Source organism: Ciconia boyciana, chromosome 4 (assembly GCF_034638445.1).
Source record: "Ciconia boyciana chromosome 4, ASM3463844v1, whole genome shotgun sequence".
In the NCBI taxonomy this organism is placed as follows: Eukaryota; Metazoa; Chordata; class Aves; order Ciconiiformes; family Ciconiidae; genus Ciconia; species Ciconia boyciana.
In genome coordinates, this window is record NC_132937.1 from 47,160,892 (window position 1) to 47,188,776 (window position 27,885).

General features: G+C 38.8%; 1 protein-coding gene across 4 annotated transcripts in view; it reads right to left on the bottom strand.

Moving 5' to 3' along the window:
• Positions 1 to 13,320: 13,320 nt before the first annotated feature.
• Positions 13,321 to 27,885, bottom strand: part of PUM3 (pumilio RNA binding family member 3) — a 28,227-nt gene continuing 13,662 nt past the window's right edge. For all 4 annotated transcript variants that reach the window (XM_072859701.1, XM_072859699.1, XM_072859700.1 and 1 more), the window contains exons 13-18: positions 26,675 to 26,755; positions 22,428 to 22,570; positions 21,409 to 21,631; positions 20,240 to 20,327; positions 18,222 to 18,312; positions 13,321 to 13,539 (exon numbers count right to left, since the gene is read on the bottom strand). In XM_072859701.1, coding sequence (XP_072715802.1) covers positions 13,410 to 13,539; positions 18,222 to 18,312; positions 20,240 to 20,327; positions 21,409 to 21,631; positions 22,428 to 22,570; positions 26,675 to 26,755 — 756 coding nt within the window. In that variant the 3' untranslated portion in view covers positions 13,321 to 13,409. The remainder of the gene's footprint in view (positions 13,540 to 18,221; positions 18,313 to 20,239; positions 20,328 to 21,408; positions 21,632 to 22,427; positions 22,571 to 26,674; positions 26,756 to 27,885) is intronic.

Genomic DNA, 27,885 nt, shown 5'->3' on the forward strand with positions numbered 1-27,885 from the left:
GGGGCTTTGCTAGGCTGTGAGTGGCACTTAAGTGCTCATCAACTATCTGGAACGACATTCTTCAGATTAACCACCCAGAAACTCTGAATTAGACCCACAAGAAGATGTACCCCCCTGCTACTGATTAAACCCACAATAAAGACCCACATAATCAAACCAAAGGAAAACAAATTGCTGCCATTAAGGGTCAGCCACCTCACTGCTGTCAAGGCAGTCTCAAAAATTAAACAAATAGAATACCCAATATACTGACTGCATTGCTGAAATTGGTTTTGCACCAGCTTTCAAAGCCAGGAAAACAGCCTAGAGCACTTACCTGAATATTAGCAGCACCTATACTCCTTAAGCTTTCAGCTTCTGTTTCCACTGTCAGATAGCTATGCTTCACTGTTCCAATTTTATTTTTCAAATGCAGCCCTGCAAATTATTCCCATTTTCATATCTAGGCAAGCAACACACTGCTTTTAGTATTTCCCCCCACCACCACTTCCATAATCATCTTTCATTATGCCAAGAACTAGTGAAGAAGTCTGGAGTCTGAGCTGATAAATGTCATTGATCAATTTTGAAAATATTTCCAAACCAAAACCTTCTTTAGGTATAGGATTAAGTGATAAACTAAATTTATTTTACAGCATTTAATGTAGCTACTTATTGAATTGTTAGAATAACAATAGGTCTGTCACAGGACATAAGTGTTAAAGCAGCATTTAAAAAAAAAATCAAATGAAACATGTAATGGATAATATCTCATAAAGACTTTTCATACAAAGGATCTTATCAGCACTTATCTGTAACCAATTTTAAATATAATTTAAAGTCAAGATACTTTGTCTGGTACATACAGCCATTAAGGACACAATTCTGACGCCTCAGCTTACCCCCAGTAGTACCTTACTTCCTAAGATTACTGAGCCTTCTTGCACAGCCGGATGCAATTTCTCATGCGTCAGAAACTCACCCTGAAGCCTATGCAACAAATAACAACAACAACAACAATTAAATGGAATCAGAGTTTCATGTATTAGTTTGCAGCATATCAGAAGTATTCTTTTTATGTAAGAGCAGTCATACCAGTTTAGAAATAGAAACCTGCATAACAGATCTGAAAGAATAGTTATTTTATTGATACTCAGATACAAATAGCATAAAAAACCCAAAAAGGGTAACAAAAAGGTGCATTGGTAACAGTCACCGATATGACCCACGACTGTTACTCAGCAGCACACTTGCTGCAAAACAGCCTGACGGCAGAGATGCATTTTAAAATTCTTGAACTCTCTCGTTGTGTCTGTGCTGCCCTGCTGAATGCAAATGGCTGCATTCAAATCTCACAGCCACACTGGAGACAATAGTGTGAAGCTCACCCTTGGGACAGCTGAGGGTGAAAAAGTTCATTAATTTTGCTGTGTCCACGCAAATTGTGTCAAGCGTAGGGACATCTCTCCTTTCAATGGTGAGAAGGTAATTAGTAACCAAGTTGTTCTTCTCATTCTCTACCTCCAGACAAACGCATCATAAGCCCATCTGTCATTTTGTTCTTTAGGAATGACAGTCAGCACATTGTGTGCTGATCAGCTCTGTTAAAAGCTAAAACATGTCTTTAAGGCACAGCTGAGCCCTGGGAGTTGAATGTGATAGATGTTTGCTGCCCTGGACTGCACACAATGCAGCAGGCACAATCCTGGCACTCACTGAGAAGAATAGCTGCTTTACTTTGGCTCTAGGGATAGTATGAATTTGCATGGCCCATCTGCACAGCAACAACAGGACGAGGAGCTTCCTGAAACCACGGGAAGCCTCTCTCTTAGAACTCCACTGCAGTTCAGTGAGGTGGCAGGCTACAACCATGCAAAAACACAACTGTGCTTTATTTTCAACATGGAGCTTGGGTTAGATCCATTAAAAGGACTTAAATGTTGGTGATTACCCAACTTTCCAAGATATGGGACACCCTAAATCAATTTTCTTGCCTGAAGGAGTCAGTACTTGCATGTACCATGCAGATGGGATGCAGATGCTCAGCCTCGCATGGCAAGCTCAGCAGCTTCTTACCACCTAGAGAAATCCAGAGCCTGAGCACTTACTCTGCTGAGGCTGGACTTCCTGACAGCCTCAGACTTGACACAGATCACCAGCCTCGTTTTCCACCCCACTTGCCTTACATGCAGGACCCATTCAAGTAGATGTGCTTCAAGACACATAAGGGAATAGGCTTTCCACACAAAACATGAGCAGGAGAAAAAGGTCTGTTGTCTCTTTTAATCAGGACTCAGAACTGAATGTCCTTGGCAAGTGATTTCTTCTCTGTCCAACAAGATTTTAATGCACAAGTTGCATAGTACTGCTCTAACCGTTCAAATACAGCTTGGGGTGGGCCCCTCCCACCCCACTAGCTGAAGCTGTTCCGCTTTGCACCGAGTGAATAATGACTCACCAGGTGACAGTAAAAGAAAGACTGTACAGCTTAGTGTTTGCAGCACTAGGCTGGGTGGAAAGGTGTGGGCCACAGGCCCTGATTCAATAAAGAGCTATGGAAGTACCCTGACCAAGCAGCAAAATCTTCCCAAACACTGACTCTCTTCTGGCCCAAGCAATCTTTTGTTGAAGGCTTTAGTCTGGAAGGACTCCACTGTTAATCCCCGCACACTGCAGCCACATGAAGGCAAAACTCTTACTTAGAGTACCCTACAGGCTAATGGCCATGGGGCAAAACATGCCTGATATGGAGGAGACCAACCTCTGTCCCCTCAGGAGAAGACGAGATTGTAACCAGTACCACCAGGTCCCATCTGGGTGCTCTGAACACTGAGGCCATCACATCTCAGGCAGCTCAGCTTACCTACCGGCTGCTTCAGTCTCTTCTTTCTCAATGCACTTTGCCCCTCATCCCTCCGCTGTCCAGTCCCACCATCTCGCTGATGACAGCTTTGGTACCTTTTTGATTCCTCTGTGCACCGACTCAACACACAAATGTGACAGTTTGGGGGAGCAGGGTTAGATTCTTGATTGGTTCATGACCTAGCTCAATTTAGAGAGCTCTGGCTAATGCTAGAGGTACATGGTACATGGTACAATGGTAGAGGTACAAGGAACAAGGTACATGGTAGAAGGGTGCAGTCTGGAGGACAGACCTCTGGCAACTGCCAAATGAAATAGTAAGCAGAAGACTACACAAAGTTGCTGTTTTTCTGTTTTGTAATACCTGGTTCACCTGCCCTGCTGATTCAGCAGATGAATCAGTCCTTAGTGGAGTAAGGCATTTTCCAGCAAACTAGAAGTTAGTGTTTGGGGTTTTTTTTTTCAGTCAAAGACTCATCATCTTCTTCTCTGGCTTACCTTATGCAGCTTTCTGCCTTGTGGCTTAACTAGTCTTATTTTAGGAGTGACAAGCGTAAGTCTGTGCATTTCAATAGGAAAGAGTATGCCTAAATTTGGGGTACCACTATACCAGCCAGCCAGATGTTGCCCCGAGTGCCCAAAGCTCTGTCAGTACCACCATTTTCTGTGGATGGCTACTAGCAAGGCCCTCTCCCCATGTGAGAGCCTGTCTGAGGTCCTACAAAGAGGACCTCCAGGCAGCTCAGATGAAGGAAGGAGTTCATATTCCCACAGAACAAACTTCTGACAAGCTGCAGAAGGCTGTGCAAACCTGTATCAGCTGGTTTTGAAATAAGATGCAGCATTTTTTGTTGACACAGTGGTTCCTTCTGAGAAGGACTCTCAGTTAATTTATTTGGCCACATCCACTAAGACTTTCAGTGGCCTCATCACTGTCCCTAGATTACCCAAATGAAAGAGTCAAATGATACACATGGTGACATCCAAAAATGGTGCAGGAGAGCTGTGATTGTCTTGGTTACTTGAATGCCACAGGGCTTCGACAATCAAAAGATTTCAAAAGAACCACATCAAGGGAAAATATGCTTAAACACAACAAAGATGCAATACTATTAAAACTAAAGTAGATAGGGCTTGTTTTATGAGATGTTAATTTGGCATAGCTAAGGTTTTGGGGAAACAGGGTGGAGGATTCTCAAACCACTGAGAAATTAGAAACCTCTCTGAATGTGGCCATGCTAAAGTCTTCTATTTTAACTAATTGCAGATATTAATGAGACCCAGAGGGAGAAGGAAAATATGTTCTATCATTATGTTTCACTACAGACTTAGCAAACATGTTGTCTCTGGTAGACAAAGAAACAGTCAGTTTATGTGGATGGCCTGGCTTCATTTTAGGACAACTAAGTGTTGTTTCTTCTACTCATTTTAGGCCTGGGAATTATAGCAAAAAAGAAAAAAAAGGAAAAAGGAAAAAAGGAAAATGGAAAAAAGAAAAAGGAAAAAGAAAAAGAAAAGGGGAAACAGAAGAAGAGAAGAAGAGAAGAAAAAAGAAAAAAAGAAGAAAAAACAGAGGTGGGGGTGGTAGAAATCTAAAGAGTCTGTCCCTACAGTGGAAAGAATTCCAATTAGAATATGCTTTTGCACAAATCCTTGTCTTAGAAGAACATCACTTTTTCAATGCAATTCAGCAGCTGTTTGCTTTTCTCATTCAGAAAGATAGCACTTAAAGGGGTAGCTACAGTAAGCCACAGATTAATAGGCATCTGGTACTATTCCCAGGCTTCTAAGGCAAATAGTAATATTCAGTCTTTAAATACGTATCATTTTAAAGATTATAAAGTAGGTATACTTCAAAGTTTTTTGAGAAAAATAGTGACTATCAATAAGCCTATGAAGGAAAAATTGTCTCCTTGCTTAAAAAATAGATTCAACTGTTTAGAACGTTCTGGTTTTATGTTATGTAAAAATATTTGATTCATGCTTATCTGCTATTTACAAAACCTTTATTAACTTCTTTATTCAGTAGTAGAGAAATTACATGGTGTTTGACTGTAATCCAGCTCTTTATCTTGGATTGAAAAAGGGGAAGGTCAGAGGTACTAGCTTTTTATGTACTTAGGTAATTTAATGGAAATACACTGAGAAAAATTAAAGCATTCTACAGGTAGTTCCTGAGATAGAGATTATCAAGGTTTTTAAATAAAACTTTCAGAGTCTAATTCTACTCCATAAAATGACTCCGTACTGTCATTCTAACTTCTGAAGCAGATTTGCTCCATTTACAAGCAAAAGCATTTCCCCCCTATTAATAACCAGATAAACAAGTACCATACTTAAAAGTCAGTCTTTCGCTGTCACTAATACTGTTCTTCAGGCCACCATGTACCCACGCAACACTATTTCCTTCACTGGTTCTGGCAGAGGTAACTGCCTGAAAAGCACTTCTGCTACCCGCTGGCAAAGAGAAGGCAGAACCTGCTTTGTCTGCAGAGCTATGGTAGCTCCACATGGCTAAAAACAGGTAGCACTGTCACTGAAAATGTGTGTCTGCAGAGGAGCTTTTCGTTACCTATATAAGAACAGCCTTGCTCAGTAGGACACTTACACTTCTTTTTTTTTCTTACCAAAAACTACATATGGAGGCAAAGGCATGGACTGCAGATGAATGCAACAGCCCACCCGTAACAGAAAGGCTGGGCTCTGAGGCCAAGTCTTTGTGATGAAGCCCTGGCATAGCCCAGATCCACACTGACATCAAAGGGACTCCATGCTCCTCAGGTCTGCTCCAGCCAAGTCTTGAGGGCCAGGCTGGTCTGACTTCTAAATACCTCAACATCCAAATATTTCATTTGGGTAAAAAAAACCCCAACAAGGTCCAGAAATTCAGGAAAATTCAGGAAATCACACACAGGTTGCGCCAGCACGTCCGCTATGATGGGGGGCCGCAATGCCCTGAGGGGAGGGCAAGGCAGACCCGGGGCAAGGCAAGGCAGACCCGGGGCAAGGCAGACCCGGGGCAAGGCAAGGCAGACCCGGGGCAAGGCAAGGCAGACCCGGGGCTTTCCCTGGGTCTCCTTGTGGAAAGCACAGCCCCGTGCATGGAAAATTGTTCACTGCTGCCGCCCAGAGGTTACAGGCTGCCAGAGTCCCCTTCTCCTGAAAAGTACCCAGGGGCTGCTACCTGCTATGTTAGCTAGCTCTGCTGCATCTTCTTCAGGTAGAGTGTACCAAGAGCCTGGACTCCTGTTAGCAAGAGCGTTTACAATAACGTAAAATTTAATCTGTACTGAAAAATCTGTATTATCATCACTATGGACTAAGTGAATCTTCAATCTAATGCTGCATTAACTACACTGGAGATTAATTTCCCCGTTCCTTTTGTTTCTAAAAGACAGCTCCAATGCCTAAAATGTTCCCCAAAAGTCACTACAAAAAAAGAGACGTGATTCTAGGCAGATCTGGATGATGTCAGGGTGTGTTTAATACTCGGTCTGTATACTTCTAGAACAGTTTAAGCAAGCAAAAATATCATCACTTAACACCAGAAAATTAGTCAGGGAACATGAAAGTTCATGATAAAGTTACCTTAACTGTAGGTTGAATGGATTGTTTCAGATTAATAGGGAGTATTGTCCAGACTTTTATTGGCAGGATTTAACGTAAGCAGTCAAAACACAGGTCTCAACCAATTGCCATTCCACTTTGAGACATGGCAGGCTTAAAATAATGCTGATTTTCTGGGTGTATTTTTCCATGTGGTACAATGCATGCTCCTCTAAATCTCCATGCACTGAAGAGAGAACGGTGCCATTTCATATACAAATTTGAAATACAAGTTTGATCATGCAGCTCAGCCAAACTAAAAGATCAATTTGATCACCTGCAAAGGGAAGGTCTGCTCCTGGCTAATGTCAGACTTCTTGCTGCCTTACCATGCAACGCTGCTGCTTAGCTTGTGCTCTGGTATTCAAGCGGGTTCCCCTTTGTTTAGTGAATCTTATCAGCTTACTAATAGAAATTAATTCAACAACACCACACACAAATCTCTAACTGGTTTGTGAACTGAATCAGCTTCTTGAATATCCTGGCAAATGCCAGAGTCACTGTAAAGAGAGGGATGCAGCATCTTCTGTTCAGATGCAGAAGGAAAAGCAATACTGACTCCTGTTGCAGCAGGCAAGCTGCTGGATTCAAAATCACATTCACTAGATCAACTGAGGGGCAGGAGGAGAGAGAAAGACAGGCAAGGTTTTAAGCACGCTGTTCCTGCTTTACCTCTTTCCACAGGCCTCCACTACTCTTACAGAGCTGTAATACCGCTATTACACTTGCATCGTCCCACTGCAATTCACTTTGGCATTGCTTTTCAAAGGCGTCTTTCCTTCTACAGCAAGTTCTTTTCCCCCAATCCCTCCCCCTTCAGAAATCTGCAAATACCTGCTTGCTTACAGCTTTAGTTTATTGGTATGGCACGGGAGACCACTTCCCTACATGCCTGCCTTCTCCCTGTGTTTCTCTCTGCGCAGACTGTCACCCCTGCTCTTTATTCAAATTCTACCACAAAATTCACCTTCTGAACAAGTCAGATCCACTCTCTCTGATAAAGCTCACTGTCACAGATGCAGATTCACCATGTTAGTGCGTTATCCTAAAGCACTTTGTATACCTGCCTGAAAACAAATTTTCATGTATAAATATGGTTTCCGGTCATGGTCAGTCATGCAGAATCCTGAGTAAAACAGTGGCCAGTCCAGTGCTAACACAACATTTTCCCCTTGCAAAGACAAAATGCTTCAGGCTTCATTCACTATTATATTTCTATCATTATTAAGAAAATAATATAAAAGTGAGCTTGGCTTAATGAAACTTACATTGCTTATCTCATTTCATTTTCACAAAAAACCCCTGTATATGGGAAACCAGTTATAACAGCAGCAACAAATAAAAGCTTCCTAGGTATTGCAACCTGGTGCAAGTTACTTGTTAGAAAGCAAAGCCTACACATTGCAGCAACTGCAGTCTGAGCAGCATCATACTGCCTGAGAGCAGGCAATGCACGCACAAATTTTCCACCTTAGTGCACCATACCAAGATTAAAGGACAAAGCACGACCAACGGCAGACACTCAAAGTGCACCTGAAGCAGAAGAAAACAGGCAATTTGACATGCACTGTGACGGTGCTTATTCCATTTTCTCTGTCAGTAACTCTGTCATCTCAAGGGCTGGTTCCAATGTGCACTTCGTAACACCCAAGCAGCAAACTAAAGAGGGAAATGCTCAGACAGTGCGAAGCTGAATCACCATCTGTGAAAGCAAAGGTCCTCCAACTTGGGCATGATGTTGTGTAAAACACGAAATACAACATTATGTTTGGCAGCTGTCACTGATGAGGACATTTTAAAGGGAAATCACTGGAGCTGCATGGAGGCTGGTAAGCAGCACCAATTCTGGAAGGCAGACCCCAGTAGCTCCCTCGTGCCTGGGCCTTGCCTCATAAAATACCATGAAATTTGACATGTAAAATTGCAAGATAAACCATTTCTAATTCTTTTGAAGAGAAATAATTCAGACATTCATCAAACATGTCTTTAAATTGGTACTGCCTGTTCTTTTCACTGCTGAGTATCAAAAGACTTGGAATTTGAAACAGGCTTTAAATATTTTACCTCTTCAGATAAACAGAGGAAAAACAGAAAAAAATGCTTAAGTGGAAAAACTGGTGGCACCAATTTGTAAAACAGCCTCTGAAAGCATTTCAACCATAAAAATTATTTTGACTGCCATGAAAACTGGTGCTATCACCACGCCATGAAGATGACTTAATAGCAGGTGTTGTGGCACCCGATCTTCTTCATCTAACCGCTCACTGGGAGCTGAAACTTTAACCAATGCAACATATTGAACCACTTCTCATATTCCCTTATTACCTTTTTCCACAAAAAATGTTTTATCTGAATGCTTAGAAATCAGTACATCTTTAAAATGAAAAGCCCTGGTATTTTTTTTGCCCCACAAATATCTTGTTTGCATCTATTTACAAAGAGAAAAACCTTCTGATGACTTCTTAGTTCAATGCTTCTAGCACCTGTTCATATATGTCTGTATACCCCGAGCTCCTGTTGGCCCCCTCCCATATGCTTTTTATGACTGTCCCACTATTCTAATAAAAGATGTAATCCATGTAGACACACACTAGTTAGCACAGACTGACAAGCTACAGCAATGACAGGCAGAAGCAGCTGTGGAGAAGACAGGGCAAATTAGAGAATCTGTAAGATTTTTATATTTTGTAAAGCATAAGTGTACTTGTAAGACATTCTGATTGAAAGAGCATAAAAATCCAACAATTAAAACCATCTGCCATGACAGCAGATGACTAAACCCACTTCAACTAGTACAGCCCTCGACAAAACTTTAAATACATGACTGTTGCAAGAGAAAATCACAAAGATATATAATGTTAAATTGGGCATATGTAAGGAATTACTGCTGATAACTAAGATTGAGTTTACTTGGCATATTTTCCAGTTTTCTAGTCGTCAGTGGCTTTCCTTTCCCTCAGTCCCCCCCCCCAGTACAGCTTGTAAATAGATACTCTACTTGCTACTTCAGATGCTACGGCAAAGTGGTTAGGGCCTTTGCATACACTTAAAAGAAAAAATCATGTGAAGGAAAGCTTGCACTGCTGAAATTTGCAGTTACAGTGATTGGAGAAAAGGTGGAGAACACAGTACAATAGATTCGTATTTCTTAAATAGCAATCCTTCCCAGTAATTCCTATTTCTCTTTGCTAGAGGGTCAGTACAATGGTATCTACCATTAACAGATCTTGAAAAAGGTTACATATCCTAAAACTCCAGGGTCTCAAAGCAAGACACAGAAAACAAAACAAGGGGTTTTAAACAACAACAAAAAAATTGTTAACAGTGACAGAAAGTGCCACTTACAGAATGAAGCATATAAGGAACCAACTTGATACAAGAGCTTTAAACCCCAAGTAGAAAACAGGGGAAAAGTGCTGGAAGAATAATATGGTTAGAGTAAATGAACTTTTGCATATTCACAAAGCAGCTGAGGAATGCTGTGCACACTAGTGAGGCAAAAGGGATGGGTTTTGACAATTATCTTGAACTTGATAATGCAAACTGTCTAATGGACACTACAGATTTCTTCCAAGAAGTCAGAAGGAAATGTGTCTTGATTAATGCAATGAACACTTACATGAATCTTTTTTAAAGATGTAAGAAACAAAAAACCCCTACTTTTCATATCTGATTAGTACCATTTTTTCATTTTTTTAGACATACCAAAGGAACAGCGAGAACATTTATGCAGAAACCCTTAAGTGCCAAGTGCTGTGCATACATGGGCATGGCCCTGTGTCCATTCTGACAAGTCTACAACCCAACTAGACAAGAGATGGACAGGACTAAGAAAATCTCACAGTTTACAGGTCACAGTCTGTCTGCAATGTGTATATTGTCCCAAAACATTCCCCCTTTTTTCCAGCTACTTCAATCATTCTGCATTTTCTGTGGACCCCCCTTTGTCCTCAGTTCTGCACTCAGAAACAAACTCAGTCACCGTGTATATTTTCTGCTTTTGAAGAAAAGGTAAGTTGGTGGAGAGTCAGTGGAAAAGCGAAACACTGCTTGTTCTTGGTAGCTCCTGCTGTCAGTAGCAACGGGGAAAGCTGGTCCTTTTGTACCTTAAACCAAGAGGTATTAAGTTGCAATAGTACCTCTCTGTATAACCCTATTTCCAAGGTAATGGGAAATACACCATTACACACTAATATACACCGTTACCACAGTAATGGGTCCTCTGTATTCTAAGAACCAAGAACAATCACCACCACCTTTTCTGTCCTAGACTGCCCTAGCATTCACAATGATTAAACATTGGCTCTTCACCCTCCAACTTCTGCTACCTGAAGTGAAAGAGAGAGGTGTTGGCTCTGGACGGCCGAGGGGACGGTCACTTCACCTCTGGACGACAGCTTTAAAACAAGAGCCCCATAATTCCTGGAACAGTCTCTCTTCTGAGCAAGTGGCACAGACACAGACACTTACTTGCTGCACGTGCACTTCCATTGTCTTCTTGGCAATAAAAAAATACTGCTAGCTGTATTAAGATGTTGGCAATAATCTCAGCAGTTTGGATAATCTAAAGTAGGCAGAAGTTCTTGCCAAGTACATTTCAAACAAAAGAAAAAGGACACACTGAAAAAAATACAACTGATACACCTTGACAGTAAAATTTATGTTCTATCCCTGGTAGGAAAGTAGTGGCATCTTTAGCATAACCTTAACTGATGCCTACTTGACCAAGAGTGGCATTTCTCAAATTGTGGTCAGTCAGTCACTCCAGATTGCTACACATAGTTTAAAATAAATTATATATGCAGTCTCAAAAATGCAGATAAACTACCTGGTAGACATTCAGTTAAAGCAACCAGAATTAAAGCACACAAAGCATCAAATCAGATTCACGTAAGCAGACATTATTACACAGCTTTTTGCTATTCAGTTTATTAATATCTATCTTTAGCTATGACTTACTTTCACTGCCCCATTTAATTCTCTTGATTGGAAATATGTCTGTGCCAGATTCTAAGCATTGGTTTATTCCCCTCAATAACCTGAAAATTGAGAAGGGCTGTATCAGATTTTTTTTTCCAACTGTTTTACTCTACCACTAATTATTCAGTCACAAACCTGTTGCATAATTTCATTCAGGGTGGGTTTTTTGGCAGTAACTGAGATCTCTTTAGGAACAGTTCACTACAGTTTAAATTAATTACCTGTTGCTAATTAAAATGATCCATTTTATTGTCACAGAAGAAAATCCCGTTACAGAAACTAATGAGCTGCAACCTTCAGTAACTGAGAGGATGTGTTTACAAGCATGAACACTTAATGCCAGTGCCAATGAAGTCTAATTGGGATTAACCTTTAAGTATTTACTACTAATTATAAGCCTAGGTGGAATTAGAGGGAAGCACAGTCAGCAAAGTATCAGTAAATCAACACATACAAACAGAAACACTGTCAGAAACACTTCTCCTAACTATAACGTTCATGTACTGCTTAAATTAACCTACGTAAACTATGAATTACAATTGGGTTTATGAATTTTTTAAAAATTTGCCTATATGGGTATCTTGTCATTTTTTTTACTACTAAAAAATGTTCCCCCTAGAGAGCACCAGTGAGCAGCAAGAGATTACTTATTAAGATGAAACAATGTATTCCATTCCATTTAAACATACACATGTAGAAAATTTACTTAATTCCAGCCCCTGTAAACGTACAGGTGCTCCCTAGAGAAGCAGAGTATTTCACCTCATGCTAAGCATGCAAGTCTGAGTCTCAAACCAGGTAATCTGATTTTCATGGGTGCTGAGCACTGCAGTTCCCGATGGACTGTAGGAGTAGCTGTGGATCATCGTGACCTCTGACAATAAAGTCAGTAATTTAGGAGACTGATTTAAAGTATGTAAAATACGGAAATTTAAGCCAGTTTACTTAACCACTGGCAACTTCCACTTAGTTGCATTGCACTTTATGTTTGAGGAAGCTGTACCTTAGGAGAAATAATGGCTAATACCTGCTATTAAAAATGGAGCCACATCCTATCAGGCTAAGCAACAGTAAAGAGTAACTGCTACAGTTGGAGATCTAATTAATTTGGTCCTCTGTTTGGATCAGTCTATGAGCATGGCATTAAACACCACCAGCATGTTGTATGAATGCCTCACCAAGAAAGTTTCGGGTTTTTCTTCTTTGCTTAAAATGAGAAAATAAAATACTGGCTTGATTTTTCTAGATCAAAATAGGGTACAGTAGGAATCAATAGGACACTTATTTGATACCATGCAGAAGTAAATTCATCCCTCCCCTATTACAAGGAAGACACCAAAAAACCCCCAAATCCCTCTAGTTTATTAGGCCTTAAAAGTCTGTACTTTTCTCTTCAGAATACTTAAGAAATACAAAACCAAACTGTGGTCCATTGAAATAGTCAGCCTCTCCTCAGGACCTTCTTTGAAAAAAAAAGGTCAGAGACACTATTTTCATTCTATTCTTGTTAGCTCCTGAAGGATGAGAGCCTCCCTCACTCCTTCACAGGGTAAGACTGGGACTTTAGTTGTTTTTCTGCTTTGTTGTTTGAGGAAACCAGGAGGGAAGGGGATTAAGAACAGTTACTTGCCGAGTACACGAGAATATCTCCAGAACAGATGCTTCTGTTTCTATGGTAACTATGACAACACACACACAAATTTAGCAAGACTCAAAACATTTTTGTGCAAGTCACCAGGAAGGATTTAACTTCTTGATTACATGTTCAGAAGTTTCCACTAGCCCTTAAATCTTCTTGAGATTTCAATCTCTGACAACAACCATTTATGGCACACAACAGAATGACTACAACAGACAAGTTGTTTTAGAAATTATTTAATTTACAAATGCATACACTGCTTCTTAAAACAACCATGGTGCAAAATATTACCAGCTCTCAGTTGGCTGCATTGATATAAATTGTCTTTTTAGCTTCATTTACACTAGGAAGTCAATTTCTCCAGTAATGCTTCTATTCCTTTTACATTTTTATTCAGCTTCAACTTTGGGACAAGCTTTTTCAATCCTTTTTTTACTGTATTTGCCACTTTTTGATCAGCACTCCGGAGAAGGCTACAAGGAACAGGAGAAAAACCAAGGATGTCAAAGGTCAGCATGTAGGCCATCGGAAAAGAAGTTGTCCATGTAATGAAACAATAACTATTGAAGAGGAATATAGTTCAGGATAGATTCTATCACCTCCTATTAGAAAAAGATGTAAAACTTTCCAGAAAGCATGAAACACCAAATGAGAACACAACCAAACACAGGATAAATCACACTGGCAGGAACTGCAGATCCCTACTCAAAGCAGGTTCAAACATTGGGTCAGACCAGGCTGCTCAGGGCTTCACCCAGTCCAGGCCTGAAACACCCCAATGCAGGAGGCAGCCCAACCGCCCTGGGCCCTGTCTCCACTGCTGGGGTGCCCTCGTGGTGAAAAGGCTTCTCCTTATCTCCAGCCTGAGCCTCTCGTGTTTCAGCTTGTGCCGCTGCCTCTCGCCCTCCAGCCACCTACACACTGCTGTGAAGAGCCCAGCTCTCCTCCATCCCCTCTGGTGCCGGGGATGCTGTTGAGTGCCCCCAAAGCCATCCCTTCTCCCACCTGAACCAGCCCTGGTCCCACAGCCTCTCCTCCCAGGCCAAGGGATCCAGCCCACAACTATGCTGGCCACCCTCCATTAAACTCGCTCCAGCTGTTGATACCTTTCTTGTAATGGGGGTCCTAAAACTGGATGCAGTGACGTATATCTAATACACACCAAGTACTTTCACTGTTGTACTTCCATGCTTTGTTTAGCGCAGGACTACAGAGCTTTATCAGTTCTGTTCTTTTTTAGATACTAATTTTGGAAAACAAACCAGCTTTCCCAGATTAATTTCCTTGTTTCTGGGGAATAAAAGTTATCGTAAGCTGTAAAATACTATTAGGAAAGAAAAAGGTTCTGCACTATCCAGATCAACCTAGGCAGTGACCATCCTTCTCCCCTTCCTTCAGGTAATAGTGAAATGTTCTTGGATTATAATACAACATCAGTAGAGGTAATGGCACACCTAGTTTGCTACTTCAAAATGATGGGTGAACACTGCCTCAAAAACTTAATGTCTTCTACAGCCAACGCGTGCAATCCAGAACAGAATTAAAAGTTGCACTGGCATACAAATAAACTAAGACTGGAAACAAACTATAACACCCACGTACTGGTACCAAGCAGGCTGCGCGATACTACAAGTCTTTACAATCCCTAGGATTCTTCCAAACAGCTCCCAAATTTGCAGCTACCTAAAAGCTTGTTTCTTGCCTACTTTTTAAACAGAATTAGATATAGCAAGCTGAACTGAGTAACACAGAAAAATAATTAGTGTAGCTTAAGGTGAGATTTAAATTTTGTCTCCTTAGGACTCCAAATCCTGTGCCGGATGGCAACACTACAGGCAGCAAAGCATGGGAAGCCCATCTGATAACACCACTATTTTCAGCTACTTTATTCCTAGACTTATTTCTACGACTATGACTAACAGCTTCTAACAGCAACTTCTGTTACACTTTTTGCTATGACAGTACTATTTAATCAAGAAGCCTTCTTTAAAACTGAATTCAACAGAGGTGAGGGTGATACTTTTTCAGCTTTTCTGTGAGTCTCGTACCTCTGATAACAGCAAGAAAGTCAAGAGTACTGACAAAGGATGTGCTGAATACATTGGTACTTAACATGGAGAGATTCCCATGGTTCACCACCAGGGACAAAGAGCATACAAAGTAGAAAGCCACTCTGGACTGCATTTTATATATTTCTAGAAGTGAATTTCATCTGCCAACAGCTATACATGTGAAGCTGCTTTCAAACTCTTGGTATCCACAGATATTTCAAGACACCATATTTTTATATAGAACATCTACATGTCTGATAATACAGCCAAAAGACCAACACAGTTTGCCTTTTTTTAAAATTATTATTCTGAAAGTTCTTCTAAGATCTAGTAAGCAGGCACCTATGTATTTTGTAGATATAAAAACTTTTACAGGTTACAGAAATGATACATGGAAGTCAGTAAGTCATTTGGTGAAGTATGTTTTTATCCATTTTCTACCCTGATGTAACACATCATTGACAAATTCAAAAATACTGAAGAGAGGTCAGATGTAGAAACATAAATAGACCATTCTAATCGTGACATTCAAGTACCTACACCACTTTATTTACAGTGGTGTAGAGCTGGATTGTAACGTCTGCAGAGAGCCCTCATTACCTTAAGACTCTTCACAATTGTACTAGGTCAGAACCAGGCCCCAGATTTTTTTTAATAAAAATCAAATTAAAAGCAAGTAGGGCAATGAAAGGAGAGGGTCCAGAGGATACCAGGTAACTAAGCAATCAAGCACATGCAATGAACTGCTCATAACTGGTGAATAAGCTTAAACAACTAGAAAGCCAAAAATCTTCAAATGGACTGACTGGGTAATTCTGAGTTTCAGATCTGCACATAAGTGACAGATGGCTTCCGAAAGCCAACAACAGAACAAAAATCAATCACGGCTTCAGGGAGAAATGGTAGTGTCTTTATGAGCTACCAGTTCTGAGCTCATAAAGCTCCTTTATGACAAAAGAAGTATCTGAATATTGTTTTTTAAATGAGAAGGTTTTTAAAAATTCAACAATTATTTTATGTAAAAAAATATTGCAGTTATTACCTATACCAGACAAAATTAAATTTATCATTGCTGTATGATTTAGGTAACCTCTTGACTTCAATGCATGCAGTTAAACAAATATGACATTAATTACTACGTGTTAGTGAGGTAAGCAGGTGTCACGTGAAATGGAACAAAAGCAGCTGGTTATGTTCGTGTGTTCTCAGCTGCCTAAACAAAAGGGCATCATGCCTGAAGAGTCATCAAAAAAAGTTCAAACTACAAAGGATTCAGATTTAATTAAAGTTTAAAAAAAATTAAATACAATTCCAGCAAACAAACAAATGCTCCTCCCCCATACTTTTATCTCTCTTTCCTTTTAGGTGAGTTTCAGTATTGATGAAAAGTGTTCAACTGACAATCTGGGAGATAAGCTCCCCTGCTTGGTAACAAAGCACACTTGTTGAAGCCCCGCCCTGTAGTGCCATGAGTAATAGGAGAGAGGGAAAGACTGACATTCCTCACAGACTTTTCCATAAAATACACCACTCCTGTGCTGTTTTTTGCTAATAAGCAATTACTAGTTTCCTGTTTTTTCTATAAGTCTTCAAAACCTATTAGAGACTGTTGTCATGCTGACAGCCAAACAGTTATTAAAGTGTTATACATGGAAAAAATTCCACTACTTTACTTTGCAACTTTATTTGGACAATCAAAATAGCTTAGTACATAAACCAGCAACACCACATGTTAAATGAATCTCCTCAGCCTCGACTCAAGGGAAAAAAGTCCAAGCACTAATACACTGTCAGTGAACAAGCCTTTATAACAAATCTCTACTGAACATCTGTCCGCAGGATCAGATAACTTAAAGGCATTAGATGCATTTATTGAACTCTAAAGGCCTGTTATGAGAGGCAAAGAAAAAGTGTTACCATTTTAGCAGCTGAACAGTCTTAACAACCAGATCCATATGACTATTATGATGTTGCGTAAACCGTTTTTGCATCTGGATTGCAACTAGTCTTCTACCACCAATTCTTCTCACTACGGCTCTGAATGATAATGACTAAACAAAGTTAGAATTAAAGTCTTAGAATTAACTAACAGAAGTCCTATTAGTGAAAGCAGCTTTTGATTCACCTTACAAAAGAGCACGAGCATCAAAGTAGCCTCACTCTAAAGTCATAAAGAGCAGAGATGGAAAGCAAACAGCAAGGAGTCTAAAGTAACTTTAAGAGAGGGAGAAGTGGGGCAGAAAAAAGGGAGAAGAGGTTTTTATTTTTCAAAATCACATTGTCTGTTTGAATTGTTTGCTGATTTTAGCTCAGTGCAAGTCTTTATGAGGAGCCAGCAGTGCAATGCTGACCCAGCAGTTCCAGAACACAGACCACACACTTTGGGCTAAAGACAAAACCTTGGGTTTCTATGACCTGACACTGACAGGTAGTTACAAAGTGAGAACAGCGATGATTAACACTGCTGTTCACATTTGATAAAACAAAATGTTAATGTTAGTCTGATTCCTGTGGGGTCTTTTTGATCTCACAGGTTGCATGGTTCACTGCTTCGAAGTTGTGAGCCACTTAGCTCATCATAAGCCTTTGCGTGGTATATTCTTTTATATAGTCTATTCCAAACACTCTTCTACTTCAGTATGAGACATACTTAGGCTCCATAATTAAGGCATCAACACAAAGCAATAAGTTACAAAAAAAAAAAAATCTGGATTCTTGGATGCTGCCACCAGTCACAGGTAGTTCAGAGTTTCAGAGTTAATTATTTAATGTAGCTATCTGTGGAGTGCTCTTTTGAGAATTTTGTGCTTGTAAAACAAGACATGGTAGGCACAATTTAAAAAATAAGTTCGATTTTTAATCTTAAGATTTTCCCACATTGAGCTACTTCCAGTGCTGAAAAAGCCTGAGCTCAGGGAACAACCTATGGAAACTCTGGTTCGAATTTTTCCAGTACCCATCGCAGACTTACCAGTGGCATGAAAGACAGTACACATTGAGCAAAAATTGGCATTTTACTGGTAGAAATTTCAACTGATGTTCTCTTAGCTGTTCAAGAAATTAACACTGGAACCTAATCAGAAATAGTCATGTGCCTTACATACCAACAAAGAATAATGGCACCTCGATTTACTTCTGCCCAGGTCTTCATATTCTCAATACCAACACGTTCCACCAATGTTCTTCCAAAACAAACTGTAAAATGTGGAAAAGGGGTAGGGAGAAGAAAAAAAATTAGGCAGTATCTTCATACAAAGAAGCCCATGAAAAGTTCTCTGCAGTTGTGATTTAATCAAATAGTTTTTAGCCACCAATTATTCACAAAGTTTTGCTCTCACAAAATAATTGACTATTCAATGTAATGAATACCTTTATAGATATGTGACTACTTCCAAGTATTGCTTAAAATTAGTTAGACAATAGCAGTACTGTGTGACAGTTTACTAGTGCAAAGCAGGCAAACTTGCAGTTTCTTTTTTAAAAGGGTGTCAAAGGTTATTCATGTCTTAAAGAAGGCATCGACTCCAAAGAAAGAACTTGGTAAGAACAACACCAACACAAGAGATAATTATATGCAATATACTAATACATACACACCTCTGCTGAAAAAAGCTACGTTTTTAAGCATCTGACTCTACAACTGAAGAAACAGAATTTGCACAGATGAAGTTACTTAAAACTTCAGAGCTAATCTCTTTTGCATGAAATTATGCATTAAAACCACTAGGAACCTTGTTTCTTTCAGCTGTACTGATGCTACGAGGCTCTATTTCTTCAGTAGCTGTGAAAACTTAAGTTGACTTGCAGATTCATAGCACTAATGGCATATGCAAAAGAAAGAACCTAGGCTGACCTCAAGTCTCCAACTGAATTTGAAGAACTGAACTTCATGAAAACTGCTCTTACAACTTCTATGCTGAGCAAACTTATCAGTAAGCAATCCAAAAAACCCCCACCCAACCCCAACAAACTCCAACCTCCAAACAAACACTGAAGCTATTTTTCACTGTCATTTTAGATCAGAATTCCATCTGAAGAACAGGTCAGTTTTTATTCACCTTGTTCCTTATGTGATAACAATTTGGTTGTTTTTTAATACCAATTCCATAAACTCAGAGCAACAATTCTGAATGGTGCACTCTTTGCAGGAAAACAAAGAAACCAGAGGGAACAGCTTGTGTTTAAAATGGGAACTGCACAATGCTAGCAGAAATAAATCCAGATAACTATCACCACCTCAGTTAGGCTAGTCTCTGAAAGACACTCATACAAAACTTCCCCTTTGCAGATTTTTAATCATCCGCTTGAGAAGTAGCAAAAGAGCCTCCTTTCAGAAACATTAAATAAAGTCCAACTAAGTCTTATTCTTAAAGGAAACAGTGGATACCTGAATGTAGTAAGAAGAAGAAAAGAAAAAAGTTTAACAAGGCCTGATAATTCTACAAAGAAAAAAAAACCCAGATTATACTACGCCACCCCCACCTCCTTTCATCTTTTGAGGTTTTTGTACGAGAAAAAGTAATCTCTATTAGGATATGGTGATTCACACAAGATTTTACAGTTATGTAATAAAATAAGTTTAAAAGCTAAATTAAGATGAGAACATCTGTGCCCAATCTCTGCCTTCTGGGATATAAAATAGCAAAGATGTCCTATTTTTGTGCATGAATTATTGTAATAACAGCTATAAAGCATTAACCCAGCAGCACTAACGAACACAGTAAAGATTACAGTTTGGCTCAAGAGCACTAATGAAACAAGTCTTCCTGTTAGATAGACTACACTTTTTCTATTATTATCCTTTAAATTGCTGTGTAATTTAGCAAAGCTATCAAGACATTTTAAGCACAGAAATGAACCCTGTCCCAAATACACAGTAAACCCCTGAGGAAAATACCAGACCAGTACTTGCTTTGCAGAAAAAGCAAATGTATCCTTGGCATTCTGTTTGTATAGCAGCTCACAACAGCAAAAAGATAGAAGCAATAATCTTAGAGGATACATTAAATTTTCCGTATATTAGTATATTCAAAGAAATAAATGCAGCAATCTTATTTTAGGTCAGATAACTGATTACTCTAAAGTCATAATTTGATCAAATAAAGCTGAATTTCCAACATACCTTCTTTTCCACTCTCTCTCATTTTTTCATCTTGCTCTATTAACCATTTCAAAACTAGATGGCCTGCTGGATGCTCTGCAATGTGAAGCTTTAATGGGAAAAAACAAACCAAAACAAACCCAAATTATTTAATGATGATGTTTCAAAATGCAGTTACATGTCTGTACATAAATATTCCTGCTTGATTTATCCACTCTGCCCTCGGACACCACATCACACTGATCTATTTAGTCATCACCTACGCAAATATCAACAAGTTTGATGCAAGTATCTGAATTTAAACTGACCACTTTATTTTTTATCACCTTCCCTGTAACATCTAACTTTCAGTAATATAAACCATATCAACCAACATTTCATCCAACCCTCCAAGGACTTCATGCTTACTGAGCAGAATCTCTTGGTCTTAGCTGCCTCTACAAGAACTTCCAGACTTTCCACATTTTCACAGACTTGAAAATTCACTACAGTATGGTTCACAGAAAATCACAGAAAACATGAGTAGTTCTTGTAAAAATCTGTAAAATGTGTATCTTAAAGAAGGGGAAAGACAGCAAATTCAGCACAACTATGAATATCTGGAGGGCATCTATTTTGAATATAGTATACACAGCATTTTTCCTTTTCTAGTCTACAGACACGTATCTGACTGAGCTTGGCTCAACAAAATAGGGGAGGGGCACACTTTGAAGAGAAGGTCATATGTAAAGACAAACAGCTGTTATCTAAGATCTTTCCCTGCATGGAGATATGCATACCTGAAAGCTAAGAGACACTATCATTCTCAGTGTAAACAGCCAAATGAACTATAAAAATTTACTAACTGCTTGATTGCATAGTGATAACATTAAAATAGAGGCTGTATAACATGATTGTCAGCTACCTTCCCACAAAGTGTTTAAAGCAGTTCTGAAGATTCGAGATCATTAAGTACCTTGCTCTAAAACTTAGAAGAAATGCTGGCTCAAGCCTTCATCACTCCAGGTTCAATACCAATAAACTATGAAAGGAAAATGTCAGAAAACAGAGACCACAGCTAATGTATGAGTGCTACCAGGGTAGCATGCTGACGTCTTACGTAAAGGAAAAAGTGAGCAGACTTCATTTTAGTAATACAAAACAAGCAAACGCTCTGCAAGATCTCAGCACCTTGTCCTCTGTTACATTACCTGCCCATCACGGCCACCTGGAACCAGCTCTTCTGCTGCTAAATTAGCAATTGCATCTAGTGCAGGCTGGATGTCACCAAGAGCTGTTCTTAAGATGTCAGAAACCAAGACAAAGGTAGCTTTGTCTATCACTACTTCTTGGGTATGTTCCTGCAAATATTCTAGCAAAGGTGAGGAAATGGCTTCCAGGAGTTCACGGCGGCGCAGTTCAGTATTCTTCTTACTGATGAAAGAGACAGCACGTTATTGTAGAAGACTTGCTTTGTACGCACATCAAGCAACAAGAAATTCAAAACACATACACTATTTGAGACAGCTATAAATTACTGGAAGATCAAAATAAAGCATTATTCTTCCCTCTGTTTCACATACAATTAAACACCCTGCACACACATTTTAAGAACACAAGGAGTGAGAAAGTGTATAGTGTTTAAAGCTGACTGCCAGTAAACCTCAGAGTTTTTTGCTAACAATGATAACTTAACCTCTGTTTATTTTCTATTCATTCTGTTATCTCAACTACTGAGATGTATTTCTTAAACAGCTCACTAACATCTAAAATTGCTCCTTCTTCAAAAGCTGATAAGCATCAACGTCAATACCAGAGAGACTGAATTCAAATTAACAATTTCCATTTTTATTGCTAGATTTTGAGATACACTTTTATGCAACTCAAAACACCAATAATGTATATTAAAAATTTTCTGCTACCCCAAATTTGATATATGAGTTTAAACAAAGAACACATCACAATTTCTGCCCTTTACAAAGGGGGTAAACTGCTGATCACCAATACATTGCTGGTCACCAATCATCATATATGAACTCTAAACCAAAAATGCAAAAATAAGGTCTACGGATTAACATATCTAATAATACTTATGTATTATTTATGTATATTTACATTACTTAGATATATTATGAAGAAAAGCGGAAATTAAATCAATCATGACAGAAAGTTGCATGAACTCTGGACTCTAGGGAGAACAACTTAACCTTAAACAACCTATATGAGCTACCTATAGGCATTTCCATCTCCCTGTTGCAGAAGCGTGACAATTTCTGGAACAAAATGTGCAGGGTCTCTGGGACTCAGCAAGTACAACAAGACCTTCTTTCCATATTTGTTTTTTATTATGTTGGGCAAAGAAGCATTTATTTCCTGTAAAAGTAAACAGACAGCAACAAAACATTAATGAAATAATAGTTTTGAGCCATTAGTAATTACTGATTACCTTTCAAATGCAAAGCTTAGGAAAGGAAAACTACATATTATGAATAAGATTTGTATCTGCTTGTGAAATTAAATAACAAACTAATCAGAATGAAGGTTTGGAGAAGTGAGAGAAAATAAATACTAAGGTTTAAAATGTGTTCATCAGATGCATCAACGACACTGATTAGAAAATGCTACAAAAGGACAGGATTTGTTATCACTAACATGTGCATGTACAAAGAACACCACATATTCTGGTATGTCATATGCCGTACAAATATAACCTCAGTAAAAGTCATAACCTCAGCAGACCCGAAATACAAAGGATCACCTACCACATCACCTAAGAGTAATCACTGATACCATGCTGACTTTCAAGGGAGTGTACATAAGTACTTAGCAACAACAGTCCATGGGAAGGAAAAGTCCATCTTAAACTGATGATAGAACATTCACCAAGAAAAATTAAGTTTCAATAGTAGAATAAAGCTGACTTCTGCTGGGAGTATTATTTGCAGTTTATTTGAGCATTAACAGTAAACACTGGGCTTTCCCCAGAGGTTAGTTGTTGGCTAGGAGTAACCACTTTGTAAACTACAGAATAGGCACCTCACACTTGTGCGCTAACACAGCTGAGGAAGAAATGCATTAATATGCAGGGGAGTTCTCTTACTTATAGAAGCATGCTGCTATATTCAGATGGAAGCATCTATATTAGCCCATCTGTTTGTACTCATATTTTTGTCGGGTTCTCAATAAATGCCCTCTCATACAGCAACATGGATTTTATGCAAGTTCCAAGTACCACTGGAGGATCCTGAATACCATCCAGATACTCTTGACCATTATGATAAGCCATTCCTCGCAACTTTTAATATACATATAAAATATATGATTACCAAAGCAAAGGAGGGCTGTACAGAGCTCTGGGCACTGGCAGCATATTTTGCAGGCCACAGCCCTTAAAAACCCTTTTTTCGACCATGAAAATCCTTCCAGCAACAGCTAGAAAAAGATAAATAGAACAATTTAAACCAATGTCACCCTTTATTAATATGGGGCCTGGTTGGTTGTCTTTGAGGAGAAGAGAAACAGAGGAAGGTGGCTGGAAGCTGGCAGGAAATGGTAACACAATGTTCTTATTTCAAAAACATTGCTTAAACGTAGGTGAAATTGAGTTTTGGTAAACTGAGATGAACATCAGTTTGATGCAGCACTGTAACTATGAATAAAAACCTATTACTGTAACCTCCACACTCCAGGCATGGGAAAAAAAAAAAAAATCTTTTCTGAGGACAAAAAAAAACCCAAACCAAAACCACATTCTGTCTTCTCAGCATGTACATTCAGATTCAGATGCATGTGAAGTTCATTTATCAATTAAATGGATGACAAAGGTGCTGAAATATTGCAAAACTTAGAACAGGTAAACAAAATGTTTATTTTAGTACAAATAAACACAAAGATCATCTACACTTCAAAATCAACCTATAACATCCATTTTGCATTAAAGATAATAGACATTTTTGATTAAATCCTCCAAAAGTGTATTTTCCCCACTGATTCCATGATTCCGATGAATTACGGAATTTGGTCACTTTCAGTGCCAGAACTGTGAGAAAGTACCAGGAGAAACTCCAAATGACACAGGCGTGCAGTCTCTTGTCAGTAATGTCTCCCTAGCATAGTCTGCTTGGAGTCCTCATGAAACAGAGGGATTTCCTGCTAAAATCTGCCCAAATCCTAACACATGCCAAGCTCACAATGTACAGTTCCAATCACATGTGAAGGTTTAAAGCACCATACATATTCTTTGGTCCTGGATTAAGACTCTGTGGACCTGACAGATGATGAGAAGGAAAGACTTTCCTCAAAGGATTTAAAGAGCTTAAAACCTTCCCTTACCTACAAATTCCCAGCCATTCTGCCACTCCACATAAGTGATCAGTTTTAGAATACTACCAAAAAAAAAAAAGAGACTTGCCCAAACACTGCTTTTTCTCCCTGCCTCAATCTTTACTATTTTCCATACCTTCCTTAAGCTAAATTTTAGTATGGAGAGAATGATAATTGGTATAAGGTGTTTTAGAACTAACTGCTCTTTAAGATAATTTTAAGGGTTGTATTCTTTTATTGAGTATGAGTCAATGCGTGATTTCTAGATGTTTCCACCACGCTTCCATCTCATCCTCTGCTACTAGCTTTCATTCACTATCTGAAGAGCTGGTTTTAATCTTATCGGGTATTTTTTTCCTTTTCCCTGACATCCTTTCCATGTTCCTGACCTCATATAAACTCAGATGGGCCAATTCTGTATGCGTGAAGGCCACTCCTTATTCTCCTTTACTCTTCTGTCCAGATTGATGAGGTAGGATGACAAACAGTAAACACTCCATTACCTTTGATCTCAGATGGTGGAAAAACACAGATGATTCAGGAATTAAATGACACCTTGGAAGCTCAGCTAAAGCCAAACACAGTATCTGAACTAATAAACCCTTCAGAAAGCAGACTGCTTGTAACATAGTACAGGAACGCCTCAATGATCTTGTACCAAGACAGCTCTGATCTGTCAGGGCTTATTTGCTTGGAACTTGCCCAGAAGTTGTTACATTGCAGACTGGACTCTGGAAACAAAACCCAGCTGTGATTACAGCTAATATACCCGAGAAACAAAAGCCATCTCCACACTGGGATGCTTTCATCTCTCCGCACCCAGAGAGGCACAGACTTCGGGCCAAATCTCCATGCTAGGGTACAAAAACCCCAATTCCCCCCTGTACAAAGCTGCTCAATGGAAGAACTGCTCGTATTTTTTAAAGCAAGCCTCTTCATAACCACTTTCTCCTTATATTGCTCCTCTACGTGCAGAGTATTTGCCTCATCTTTACCTCCCTGCCACTGCCTCTCAACCTGTCAGTCCTAAAAGCTATAGCATGAGTACTACTATAAGCACATTACAACCTATACCTCAACATTGATTATCCTGCTTGCATGAAAATTAATTGTGCACTGTGCACTATGAAGTCTCTTATCAGTGTGAAAATGTAACTTCATGGTAATTTACAGATTAAAACATCTTAGAAGTTATAAAATTTGCATGTAAACATAATCTTAAGTATACACACTTTATGAAACCCTATTAAATAATTTTTGGAAGGAAGGTGATGAAATGGGGTATTCCAAAAGGAAGTAGATGCAGACTAGATCATACTATCTTTACTGTTCATTCTGCAATTCCGTGTAGGTGAAGCAAAACAGCTAGAGTGCTCTCATGTTTCAGACAACAATATGTATCCATTCCGGAAGCAAGATAAAAATATTACATGGATTTTATCCAGAATGTTAGCTATCATTTAATTATCTAACATAGTTGGTAAAAATGTCAAGTTTTGAGAATTAATGCAAGTTAATGGTTTCAGCATCCAACCAAAAGCCTTCAAGTGCTTTTTCTTGTTTGAAGTCATGGTATACTATATTCAGGCTTGTTACCATGCTCCTGAAAGTTTACTATAGTTTATCATGAAGTGTCACTTTCCAAGATGCTACTTCTGCAAAAGAAAAGAGCTAAATGTGCTAAGCAAACTTTTTTACAATAACTTTGCAGGATAAGGACATTCTAGGCACAGATATTCTAAGTTTGCATGTAAAACGGATAAGGTGATAACCTCATTCTGAAGTTTTCCACCAATTTAATCGCTTGAAATACTAGCAGAGCTCCAACTCCATGACAAAGATATTGACTTTAAAGAGCTTCCAGTCATCCGTTAGCCAGAATGAGCAAGTACAAAATGGGTAATTTTCAGCAAGCACTGAATCTAGATTAAAAACTAATTCAAATAAATAACTAAAGAGAATATATGAAAGTGCTGAGGTCTTCCATGAAAAGAAAAAAAAATCATTATATACAAATATAATGAAACAGAAAAGGTGGAAAGGAATTAAATGGTTCAAAAAAAGCAGATGGGTTAGTAATCTCCTCCTCCTATACACTGAAAAACACACTGACAGTATTTAGTATACTATTTTAGGAAAAATTCAATTACTTACAGATATAATTAACTGTTTCACAAGTTTAGTGTCATCGATGCAATCAAATGCTGCCAGCAAGATCAGATGAGAAAATTCACCCTGCAAAGATGAGACATCAGAAACCACGTGCAGTCAAGTTCTATGAATATACACATTGACTTAGAATCAACATTTCTGAGAGTTTGTCTCAAGCATGACACAACATGAACCACAAGCAAATTCTGTCTACTATCATAGTATGAGAGAAGCCCAACATTTAGGCTGCCTCTGAAAAGCAAGGCTTGTTAAGAGAAGCATGTTGTTAAAACAAAGGTAGATTAAGTGGATCTGCCATTATAAATTGATATACTGCTTTATCACACCCAAGCTATTAACCTAATCCTATTGTTTAATCATAATTTGAAATCATAGGATTGGCCTTGCAGGAACATTACATACAGATTTTATTTCTATGATGGATGTGCTGAAAACTGAGATTAAATCACTTACCATATTTTTGGAGATCAGGTCTCTGCAATGAGCCATACAGTATCTACTGCATTGTTGGATAGCAATAGCATACTCAAAAGGGCACAACCCAATTCACTTGTATGTCAGTGACACTCTACATCAAAGTGAAGCCAGACCTTCAGTGCTCCAGTGTTGTTTTAGCTATTATTTACCCACTGTCTCATATTTCTATATAATTTATATTTTATAAAATATTACAACTAATTTATTCTGGTACTAGAAAATTATGGAGAGAAACATTACTTAGACCAGTGGCCTCCAAAGTGGGATGCACAAGACAATCCATTGTGGTGCAGGAAGAAAATATTTTTTGTACTATTAATAAATACATAAAAATAACCACTGGTTATCTTTATGTCATCCTTTTTAAATTCCTTCTTCTGTGTATGTTTTATAATGTATACTAGCACAGTAGTACATGTACATAATTTATACATAAATATACATGTATCGGGGATGCATGTTCAGGGTTGCATGTTCAAAAAAGTTTGGAGACCACTGATTGAGAGCACATCAACTATTAGTAAACAGAACAACAGAGCAACCAGGAAAGGAACAAGTTTAAAAAGCTTTTCTTCACAGTTGCAGTTTTGCCCAGCACTATGAAATCTGGTTGCAACTGTTACTCTATTGATGCTGCAGTCTCCAAACATACATGTTACTCAGAAAAAATTAAATACAGACTTCTTCCATTGTATGTCACTTCCTCATTAATTCAG